The 12,050-nt window shown below is 46.5% G+C and overlaps 1 protein-coding gene across 6 annotated transcripts in view; it reads left to right on the forward strand.

Annotated features, from left to right (window-relative positions):
• Arntl (aryl hydrocarbon receptor nuclear translocator like) overlaps positions 1-12,050 on the forward strand; it is a 99,962-nt gene that overhangs the window by 58,219 nt on the left and 29,693 nt on the right. For 5 of the 6 annotated variants that reach the window (XM_021189972.1, XM_021190058.2, XM_029538751.1 and 2 more), the window contains 5 exons: positions 4,055-4,182; positions 8,329-8,454; positions 9,469-9,621; positions 11,667-11,705; positions 11,931-11,972. In XM_021189972.1, the coding sequence (XP_021045631.1) occupies positions 9,482-9,621; positions 11,667-11,705; positions 11,931-11,972 (221 nt within the window). In that variant the 5' untranslated portion in view covers positions 4,055-4,182; positions 8,329-8,454; positions 9,469-9,481. Of the gene's footprint in view, positions 1-4,054; positions 4,183-8,328; positions 8,455-9,468; positions 9,622-10,114; positions 10,331-11,666; positions 11,706-11,930; positions 11,973-12,050 lie in introns of those variants that run through there. The other variant, XM_029538768.1, reaches the window with a different exon arrangement.

Consider the following 12,050-nt stretch of genomic DNA (forward strand, 5'->3'; position numbering starts at 1 on the left):
TGACTCCGCAGCTATGTGACTCTTACTCACCTGCCAGATAGAGCTCTTTGGTTTGGTGTGCCAGCTTCCGTTCTGCTGCCCTTGCTGTGGCTGTCACTCCACTGCTCGTGGCACCAGCTCAGTCACTCCACGAAAAGCGGGTAGGAAGAGAAGCTTAGTATTGAGCTTAATGTTGTAACACCAAGAGAGACAATGTAGGATGCTAGGTGCGGTGGGGGTGTCTCTCAGTTAGCTGACTGTCATAAGTCCGTCTTCTGTGGCTGGAGAAGGGTGTTTGTACCAATCCCAGTAAACTCTACATTCAAGGGAATGCTCCTGTTTGCATCGACACAATCAGTGCTGTACTTGGCTCGGCCACAACGGAAGTGCTCCTTCCTAGGCTTAGACAGAAATGGCTGTAGGTTCACCTAGAGTTCACTGAGGCTTGTAGTAGCAAAAAGAAAAAAAAAAGTCTGCCACAAATTGTTTGGAACTGTCCTGGCTGGAGCTGTGCCTTCAGAATCCAGAGCAATTAACCAAGACCATCATGCAGTTTCCTCAGAGTGTCCAGGGAGTGTTCCAAAGCGCCACTGCTGGCGTGCAGCCATCGGCCTGCTGTTCGGCCATATTTGCTGCCCATTTGCTCAGGGTAGCCGGGGAGGCTTAAGAAGATCTAAAAGCTGTCAGTTAGGGAGCTTTGCCCAGTGGCCCAGATTCTTTGCTTATTTACAGCAAAATGAACCCTAGGAGTGCTGACAGGAAGACCTTATCACTAATGCTAGTAGTGAGTGCTCCCCCACCTCCACCACCCAGTGCTAGGCAAGTGCTGTGCTGTACTACCGAACTGTCTCTACATCCCCATTACTAGTGATTTTTAAGTGATTTGATCTGAGAGAGAGAGAGAGAGAGAGAGAGAGAGAGAGAGAGAGAGAGAGAGAGAGAGAGAGGTGAGACATCTTCTGTCTCATTAGCATGAAGCAGCTAACTGTTGGAACCATAAATCCTATCTGCGGGTGGCCTTCTGGGGTCCTGGGGATGGGAACAAAGGGACATGGAGCTGTGGTCAGGATTGAGGGCTTGAATGTGGTTGTCCCTCCTGCAGATGGTAGGATGGGCAGTTTGAGTTTAGCACTGTCTTGCCCTGCTCGGAGAAGCACTCACTATGTCTCTTTTGGGCCCTCAGCTGCTGTAACCATGCGGCCAGAGCAGCCTGGGCTGTGGCGATTCCTTCCCCTTCTGCTTCTTTAGATGGAGCTCAGGGGTCCCTGTGCTCTGAGGGACAGAGCGGGAGAGACCTGGTGTTCTTTTCAGGCGCACTGTACAGGTTTCCGAATACCTGCTTTCTTTGGCTCTTCGGTGAGACCCTTTCTGTGCCTTCAGGACTTCAGAGCTCAGAAATGGGTATATGTGTGACCCTGGACTGCAAGACACAGGTCAGGCTCCAAGAGTGACCTTCATGTGACATTTGCACGATTGAACCAGGACCAGGTCCTTTGTGACCTCTGCCAGCAAAGGTCCCTTTCACATGCACCTAAGGTCTCTTGGAGCTCTCTCTTAGTCTTGTCTCAAGCCCCTTTCAGAAGAAAGTAACAGAAAGTTGGGGCTTTCATCTTGGTTGCTGCCCCCCCCCCGCTTTAATTCTTCTATCTAAGCACACCTTCTTGGAAAGAAAAGTCTTCCAAAAATAATGTCGTCACATCTGCCTCAGCCTCCTCACCTTGTCCAAAATGTAAGAAATACCTTCACAGTTTTGTTTTATGTAGATAATGGCAACATAAGTTATCTACATAACTTATCAATCTAACAATCTAAGTTAGCAGTTAGTACTTACATTTCTATAAAGTAAAATTCAGTATTACAAAAGTCCATCAATGTGAGGCATTTCTTGTGGACCAAGGGTCTGTAAATCTAATGAAACCTGTTGATCAGCGACAGAAGGGAGCAAGGACTCAGGCTTGTCCGGTCCTGGACCACTGACAGTAAGGCACTAGAGAGTTACAACTGCCCACAATTGAGGCACCGTCTGCAGGGTTGTAGTGGAGCAGGGAAGATGGGCAGCATGAAGACCTTACCAGGGAACAGAGTGGCTTCCACATTAGGGAGCCTCACCTCCACCCCCAGCTCCTGGGTTCCTCCATGTTTCCTCTTGGCCTGGGCTCTAGGCAGTGTGTGGCAAGGATGGGCTGGCACTGAGTGAGGCCAGCCCATCCCGCTAGGGAGTTTGGAATTTTTCTGGCTTAAGGAAAAATGAGGCTTTGATGCAATAAGCAAGGAGGGCGTTCTCTCACTGGCCGTAGTGGGAGGGGGTGGATCTGGAGAGAATCTGACAGAGCATTGGCAGGGCATGCTGGGAAGTTGCTAGGTCCATCCCTCAGAGGAGCTCTGGGGCCGTGTGTGTGTGTGTGTGTGTGTGTGTGTGTGTGTGTGTGTGTGTGTGTGTNGTATGTGTGTGAGGGAGGGAGGGAGGGAGAGAGAGAGACAGAGAGAGAGCGAGAGAGAGAAAGAAGAGAGAGAGAGACAGAGAGAGAGAGAGAGACAGAAAGAAAGAAAGAAAGAAAGAAAGAAAGAAAGAAAGAAAGAAAGAAAGAAAGAAAGAAAGAAAGAAAGAAAGAAAGAAAGAAAGGCGAACATTCAGGTCCAGAGTGGAGCAGGCCTTGCTGACTTGGGAGTTGAGAAGACAGTATGCAGCTGTACAAGGAATCAAATGGAGGTGGAACGGTGTATGTTAAGCCTGGAGACTGCATCACTACTTGCTGTTTCTTTACCAATTGTGGTTTGGGGCTAGAGGAGCCAGATTTCCAGATATAATGTTTGCATGTGTCTGGCCTAGAGTTAGCAGAGCTGTACCATGGAAATTCTGAGCCAGGCGGCATGTGTGAGTCAATGGACGGGGTGGGGGGAGCCATGCCAAGGATAGGCAGTCATTCCAACATCTTAGGACCATCAAGGCCGAGAGCATTTTCTGAAGAGTACAAGGGTCACCCAGTGTAACGGCAGATCTTTTGCTTCAGGAGATCAGCAGAGCACTCGCCATTGCAGTCTAGCTTGAGCAGCATGGATGAAGATGTGACACTCCTCCTCTCCTCCACCCCCCACCCGTTCCCTCCTCATTGGCTCTTCTCGAATACAGGAAGCTGCCTTGGAGATCAGAGGGGCAGCATGCAGGGCCTGTGTCCTGGCTGAAGGAGGTGGTATTGTAGCCACTTGGCTGACAAGAACCCTTGCAGATGTTGTGTCTCTCTTAGCTTTGGGGATGTCTAGGTATCTTAGTGTTTACAGGGATTTTCTGTAAATGCCTGAGTGATCCTGCAGGCATTGGCTTAAGCTAAATGACTTCTGTCCTTTTCTGTTGTTCTGGTCTCCTGGGTACAAATGACTACTTTCACTTGCATTGAGAGCTGAGCAACTTTTTTAAAACATTTTTTTCAAAAAAAAAAAAAAAAAATGGGGTGTGTGTGTGTGTGTGTGTGTGTGTGTACGCGCGCTCATGCGTACTCATGAGTGCAGTGCCCATATAGGCCAGAGGAAGGTGTTGGATCCCTTGAAGCTGGGGTTACAGGTGGTTCTGAGCAATCTGACATGAGTGCTGAACAATGAGCTCCAGGAATCTGGAAGAGCAGCACGCTCTCAGCTGTGGGGCTCGACATCCAGCACAGTTGTTGGAGACGGGATGCTCTCTGTAAGCTGTTTTGGCTTTGAACTTCATGTGTAGTTGAGGATGACCTTGAACTTGTTATCTTCCTGACTCTGCCTCCTGAGATTACAGCCAAGAGCCACCCACCCAGTTTAGAACTGAACCATATTGTCAGTTGCTTCTGGTGGCCCGGCACTCTCAGCTTGGCTTTGGCTAGTTCTTCACCCTTTCAGATGCATGAGTCTTCCCTCTGTAAAATGCGTACAGCAGTGTATCTGCCTTCTAGAATTACAGTTGAGTTTAAATACATTAACCACGCAAGTCAGCAAGTCCTGCATGAATCAGGGGCTAGCTCCCTCGCCCTCCGCAGCTCAGAAGAGACTCAGATTTATTTGTCCCTGTGTGACCCTCAGGGTTTCTTTTCTTGGGTCTCTACTGTAGGATTTTGGAAGAAGTTGACTGCCTGGAAGGAAGTTACAAAACATGAAAGTCGCTTTGAGGTGACCAGCAACTACAGTGGCCCTTTGTATCTCCCACACTGGATCGAAGCTTAAGAACTGTAACTTCAGGTAATAAATAAGTCCCTTCACCGTAAGCCCCTGGCAACCAATGGTTGTTGGGGGCCTTCAGATGTTGAGATATTAAAAAAAAAAAAAATGAGATACTGGTGGCACCTCAGGTCTGACATGTGCAAGGGGCCAAGCATCTCTAAACCACCAAGGCCTGGAGGACAGGGGTGTGTATTCAGGCCTTTCCCTGGTTCTCTGAAGGTTGTCGTGAATGTCAACAGTGGTCACCCACCATGACTTTTATAAGATGTTCCCCAGAGAACAAGTCAGAATAGCCAAGATAGTTCTGAAAACTGAGAGTAATGAAGGGAACTAGTTTGTCCTGCTGTACATTAAGATATGTACTGAAGCCTCATTGTAAGAAGAGTGTGACAGTAGAATTAAAAGAACCAAATTAGGGGACAAAATAGGACAAGTGAACATGGAGAGTCCACAGAGGTGCCATGTTTGGTGTTTGGAAACAGGAAGCATGGTCTAAGAAGAAGTTCTGGGACAGTAGTGCAGAAATGTCTAACTGTAAATGATGTATTAGAACAATTTCGAGAAGGATTAGATTTGTAAGTAAAAAAAATAAGAGTAGAGGCTAGACAGAAGGCTCAGTTGACAACATGCTTGTCAGGCAAGCATGAGGAAAGTTTGATCTCAGGACCCATGTAAAATTTTGGTTATAGAGGCTGGAGAGATGACTCAGAAGAACATATACTACTTTTGTATAAGGCCTGAGTTCGATTCCCAGAACCTACATTAAGTGGCTCACAACTGTTTTTGATTGGAGCTTAAGGGGATTTAATACATCTGGCCTCTGTGGGTACCTGTACTCCTGTGGCCAGACATACACATAAATATAATTAAAATGTTAAAAAGGGTGTGGAGCAATGATTCAGTGTTAAGAACACTGTCTGTTCTTCCAGAGGACCTGGGTTCAATTACTACTCTTCACATGGCGGCTCACAACATGTGTAACTCCAGTTCAAAGGGATCCAGTGCCTTCTGCTGACCTCCAAGGGTACCAGCTACACATGGTGCATATACATACATACATACATACATACATACATAAAAATAAAAAAGTCTTTAAAAATGCAAAATGTAGAGCTGAGTACAGATGCATGCACCTGTAACCCAGTGCTGGGGAAGTGGACACAGGTCAATCTGTAGGGCTTCCCAGCAGCCAGTCTAGTCCAGTCTGTGACCTCCGAGTTCAGTAAAAGACTGTGGCTCAAGAAATGAGGAGCATGACTAGAGAAGCCACCCAGCGTCATCCCCAATCTCTGCACGTGTGCTTGTATGGCCATACACATCTTTGCACAGGTTCATACATGAACATGTGCACACACACATGCGCCGCACGTGCGCACGCACACACACACACACACACACACACATACATACACACAAGAGTAAAATTAAAGTTTAAGCCAGCATGGTCACTTTATGCATATAATTCTACCACTAGGAGGTTGAGGCTAGCCTGCTGTGCTATACAATGAGTTCCAGGTCAGCCTGGGCTACACAGCTAGACCCTGTCTCAACAAAACAAAACAAAACAAACAAAAAACAAAACAAACAAACAAAAAAACACCTAAATAAAATAAATTAAAAGCTACAAAATATTGGTATAAAGAGGACTATTTGTATTATGATTTTTATAATGTTTTAACACTATATATAAAACCAAAATCAAAAGATAATGAACAATGGAAAGAAAAGCATTTATAACATCTGTGATGATCAAAGAACTGCTCTTTGTCATATGCAGATTATTTCATTCATGCCTAGTCTCTTGGTGGAACTTTTCTGTGTGCCAGAAAGCATTCTGCACACTAAGCTGTGGGCAGTCAGTAGAGTAGAGCTCCTGTTCTTCAATGCTAACAGCTTCTTAGGGAGGACAGAAAGGAGTTTGTTATAGGGGAAATGTGGATCAGAACATTTTAAATAGGGGTATAGAGTAGGAGTGTCTGCAGGGTTTACTGTATGGTCCTTCAAAGAAGTGTCACTAAGGAAGTGACATTCAGCAGTGCACTGTTCTGTATTTTTAATTCTGTGCCAATAAGAAGACAAATGGAGGGGTCAGATGGATTCTTGGCTCAGAGCCTGGGAGCCAGAAGGATAGAGGTCACATGATTACATAGGGAAGCCTGAAAGGCTTGCTTAGAGGGAACATGAATATGTCAAAATACAATCTCTGTTGCATACTCAGTAGAGATATGAGGAGATGGGTGGTTGTACAAATCTAAAATTCTGGGGACAGCCAGGCTGGAGGTAGAAGCTCGAGGTTGTCGTAGTATAGGTGGCATTTGAGACAGTCAAAGTAGGAGCTTTTAGGGATTGAATGCAGACAGGTCAGGGTCCCAAAGAGGGTCCCAAAGTACCCATGGGGTTGTTAGTCTAGAGGCAAAGGTGAAAAGCCAGGCTGAGAACAGAATCAGAACAAATCCCCCAATAGAAGAATTATGGGGAAATAGCATCTCCAAGCCAGAGACAGCATCCAGGGAGAGAGGTCAGCTCTGCTGATGCCACTGGGGGACGTTGATCTGGGAAAGGTTGGTCCCTATTGAACTAGGAAGGACAGCTGAAGTCTTTTTTTTTTTTTTTTTTTAAAGATTTATTTATTATTATACATAAGTACCCTGTAGCTGTCTTCAGACACACCAGAAGAGGGTATCAGAAATCATTATGGGTGGTTGTGAGCCACCATGTGGTTGCTGGGATTTGAACTCAGGACCTTCGGAAGAGCAGTCAGTGCTCTTACCCGCTGAGCCATCTCACCAGCCCACAGCTGCAGTCTTGTAATGACATCATGAAGGGATAATGCCTGACCAGGGGGCTGTAGAGATGGCTCAGAAGTTCAGAGTACTAGCTGTTTTTCCAGAGGACTAGAGTTCAATTCCCAGCACCCACACAGTGGCTCTCAACCCACTGTGACTCCAAATCCAAGGAATCTAATGCCTCTTTTTGGCATCAGTGGGCACTAGGTACATAAGTGGGTGTTCAGACACATACATGTGAGAAAAACACTCACCTACATAAAATAAAGTAAAATTAAATTAAATTAAAAAAAATCCTGACCTGAGTTAGATTATATGGAGAAACCAAGAAAAAAACTAGAGACAAAAAATAAGACAGTAGGAAGACAGTGTCCTAAAGAATTTATTTGGGACTAGGGGGTGGCACAGTACTAAGTTAGAGCACTTGCCTGGCAAGCAAAGGCCCTGGGTTTCATACCCTGCATTGTGGAATAAAATAATGTGTTGGGTTTTTTTCCTCCATGATTGAGTTGTGTGAGTGATGTTTATCCCGATGAGAATGATCCAGTTGTGTGGGGAACATGGATGATGTAGGATTGGCCAGGAGGAGGGGGCCCTGCAATGATGGTCTCCATTAGATGAGAGAAGTAGAGTTCAGGCAGGCCTTAAGGTGTGGGAATCCGCAGCAGCAGTACCCACTCAGGCTGATAGAGAGAGGTGTTTGTCGGTCACTATTTGACTTACAGAAGCCTAGCTGGCAGGGCTGGGAGTGTGGCTCTGTGGTAGGGCATTTGACAGCACGCCTTAGCTTCAGGCTCCAGTACTGTGGAGTACTGGCAGGGTAGGAAGGAGAGAGAGAGAAAAAGGAGAAAAATTATCATCTAAAGTGAGAATGAGGGAGATATTGGAAGTTGGGCAGGAGAGACAACAGGAACACACACACACACACACACACACACACACACACACACACACACCAAGAACACAGGCTAGGAATGTAAAGGAAGGCTGGTAGCCCTGCAGGTCTCTGAAGTGTTCTTTTTCTCAAGTGCATGGTTGAACACCAGGCGAGGAAGGCATGTGGTGGAGAGATGGGGACCGAGCACAGACATCTGGGGAGACCAATACCTACAGAGGGAGGAACAAACATCAGTCATGAGGAAAGCATCAGCAAACAGTGAGACTTTGAGACTGGCACGAGCTCTTTAAAGGACAGTCATGACCAGATCTACCCACTAGCTATCCTGCTTTTAGAAGTTCATTCTAAGAGGTAACAAATGGAGACACATGCATAAGTAAGGTGTGGATTCCAGAAGTGCCTGTAAAAGTTGGCTTTGGTCTGCTTGGGCAAACAATGACTTTGGGAAACAGTTCTCACCCTTACCCTCTTGTTTTGCAGATGTGGGAATTCGGGCCCAGAGGGTGGGAGTGACAGCCCCAGTCAAATCCTGTGGACCTTTGAGCCCTTTGAGGCCCACTGGGAAACCCCTCTTCACCAGGGATTGAAGTTAGAGTCCCTTGCAAGGTACTTAGGACCTTTTTCTTTTGAACACTATGCTTGGAAAATATGAACTTGGAAAATGGCTTGTACTTTCATTTGTCTTTAATTATGCAAGTGAATGCTGGGATCAAAGGGATGGGTAGGGCAGGGTGGGGCAGTGAAGACAGGGCAGGCCTTGCTTGATCAGGAGGAGAGAGGACCTGTATTATCTTAACCCCTTTGTAGGACTTACTCTTTCTTTTGGAGCGGAATGGCAGTTGAGACTGGGCCTTACTAATGTAGCCTAGGATGGTCTTGAATTCATGATCCTCCTGCTTGTGCTACCCCCAGGAACGATGTGTATGCCACCATGCCCAGCTATCTATATACCTCTTGTATTTTGTGCTTTTTTCACAACTTTTTGAAAGTAAAAATCATAACAAAAGCACAAACATCCTTATGCATCATATTTGTTTCACTGGTTATATATTTGTTAATCAGAAGGAGATGAAATTGCCTGTGTCCTACTGAGTATGTGTAGGCCATTGGGTCACCTCCCCAAGTCTCTGCCTGGTTTATTCTAACCCCAGTGTAGGTCCTAGAAGCCACTTAACTTCTCTGGGCACAGAGACTCTTGCACAAACGTGTAGTGCCTTCACGGATTACAAATTAAAACTCTCAAAATGAGTGTGATGCTTCTCCTACTTCCCGGTCCTGTCTGTCTTCCAAGCTGCCCAGTGGGGGATGCTACTGTAGTAAGCCAGACTCATGACCTCAGTGCCACCCAGCCCCTGCACTACCACAGAAGAGCATACTGAGATAACTCTCCCAGGGCTTGTGAGATGGCTCATGCTGCCCTTCCAGAGAACCAAGTTCAGTTCCCAACACGCACATCAGGCAGCTCATGACTGCTTGCAGCTCCAGCTCTAGGGGGAGTGGGAGCCTCATGTTTCCACGGGCTCCACATTCACATTCACATACACATAATTGAAAACAAAAAAAATTTAAAAAAAATAAAGTATTTAAAAAGAAGTAAATGTCCTCTTGTAATCCTTTTAGCACCTTCCTTCCAATGGCGGACCAGAGAATGGACATTTCCTCAACAATCAGTGACTTCATGTCTCCGGGCCCCACCGACCTGCTCTCCGGTTCCCTGGGCACCAGTGGTGTGGACTGCAATCGCAAGAGGAAAGGCAGTGCCACTGACTACCAGTAAGACCCATGTGACCGTCAGTCCCAAGTGCCAGTGCATGGGCACAGAGCACCTGCCAGCCCATAGCCACCATTGTTCCGGGAGGAAGGAGTGGGCAGCTAAAGTCCCCTCTAAGTGATTTGATTTTAGCTTCATCTGCTCTTAAATGGCCAGCAGCACTGCTGAGGTGTTTGTGTCTCCTACTATTCCCAGATCATATTATATCACAGGGAAAAACAATAGCCTTAAAGCCAGTCCCTGGCTTTTGTCTGCTCCTCTGAGTAGGAGAACTCAATCTGGAAAATCATCCTCAGGGAGAGCTCCCACTCAGCCTCTTAAGGAAGGAATAGAAGCCAGTGTGGCAACAGCTTATGGACATTGACACTATTTAAATTAGCATGGCCTGCATTGTTAAGTAGTCTTTCTGTTTCTCTTTAGACTTGTTGACTTTGCTTTTGAGTAAGTACTTTTTCCCATTCACTACCCGCACCCCTGCCCTGTCGTCTGCTAGAGAGAGAGGCAGGGTAGACAGGTCAGAGATATGTTTCGTTTCACTGAGGCAGCTGTGTGGGGTTGAAGAGCTTTTCTTTGGTTGAATTGAGTGGAAAAAAAAAATCTGAGGAGGTAGACCCCGTAGCAGATGTCATTTCTGCTGAAGTCGACAGGACAGATTTGGGGAACGCAGAGGCTGGAGCTCAGACGCCCCCTAGGAGATGCTATGATTAATGTGTAAGTCATCCCAGATCATTGAGAGAGTTACTTACTATCGGGGAATGAGCACTATGGCAGAAGCCCGGTGGTCCTCATGCCCACTCTCCATTCCCTGGCTCTTTTTTTTGTAAAGCTTTGTCTTGGGAAGATGCTGACAGAGCCAACATCTACTAAGATTTCTATTAGACCTGTGATTTCCAGCCTCGTTGTTACCCAGTAACCTTCAAGCTTCCCTTGTGTACCCCAGTTTTGCAAATTTTTGCCAATTACCTTCTAGAATTCATAGTTCTGCCCCCCTGTGGTTTTCCAATGTTAAGATCATCAGCCTCCTCTCACCTGGGGCTGAGCGTGACCACAGCAGTAGACACAATCCAGGTGCAAAGCGGGGCACACTTGCCTTATAATCTTGATTCCCCCCAAGTCCCAGGACTAGCAGGAGAAATGGTCTATGAAGACACCCAGGGTATCTAGTTGGAGCTGCTGTGTTAGAATGCCCTTAATGAATCCAGCGTTCCAGAAAGCAGTTTATGGTATATGAAGAACCATAGTCCTTCCCTTAGGAGACGTGGGAGATGGGAGAGACGTCCAGGAGGCAGTCACTACCTTCCTCATTAGTGTTTGAGTTGGAGTAGGGCTGACCCTGGGGAGAGACTGGAACTCTTTCCTCTGGAGATTTCCATCTGTGTTTACTGAACCATGAAATGCCATGAAACTCGGGGTTTCTGGGGTCTGTGAAAGGGAGGTGGGCCCTGCTATGACCCCAGGACCCTCTGTAGCTCTTAGCCCCCTACTCTTCTTCACCTTAATTTCTTGAACCTGGGGCTGTCCACTTGGCCCAGGAGCAGCCTGTGGTGGCCACACCTTCAAGATGCTCCCTGGGGCCCTTGCTCTGTTCTTGACTGTCTGTCAGTACTTTCATTAGTCCCTCTTCCCCTACCCTCACCCCCAACAAATAGACTCATCAGTAGTATCTCTGGTGTTTTGAAATAGAGTAAGCTTCATCTACCATTTATCCAGAACAGCCAAGGAATGAGGTGGCACAGATGTCTGGCTACTCTGGCTGAGGGTCTCCGTAAACATGGTAGATTCCCAATTCTCAAACAGTCATAATATAAGCTAGTTTACGTAGCATGCACATCCCATGGAGACTATTACTAGCCTTTGTTGGTAATGTGGAGTGCCCGTCTAGGCTTTATAGCAGTGTCCACTTGATTGTGCTTGCTCATGTTACTATCATACATCCATTTCTATATCATGGTTATTTGAGCTTTCTGGATAAATGAGAGTCTTCTATATGGTGATAAGTTATGTCGCACATCTGTATTGACGTGGTCATCTCTTCTTGCTCTTGCAGAGAAAGTATGGACACAGACAAAGATGACCCTCATGGAAGGTACCTAGTAACTTGAACTTCAGTTATCTTGTGGCCATTCTCTTGGCACAATGAATGTGAGCTCAAGACTGTCCCTCTATTCCCCTCTCTCTAGCATGGTTAATAACCAAGAATCCTTGTGTGTCTGGGGAGAGGCATCAGGGGTCAGGTGGGGAGAAAACAGAAATCTGTTACTCTTCCAGTCCTATCTAGGGGATTCATTTTATCTCTTGTCCTCCCCTCCAGGTTAGAATATGCAGAACACCAAGGAAGGATCAAGAATGCAAGGTAAGTTTAACCTCTGACTCTGCCAACAAAACATTGTACTTTCGGTTGCCTAGGGAGGGTCAGTGTGCTTGTTTCGTG

Source organism: Mus pahari, chromosome 1, assembly GCF_900095145.1.
Source record: "Mus pahari chromosome 1, PAHARI_EIJ_v1.1, whole genome shotgun sequence".
Lineage (NCBI taxonomy): Eukaryota > Metazoa > Chordata > Mammalia > Rodentia > Muridae > Mus > Mus pahari.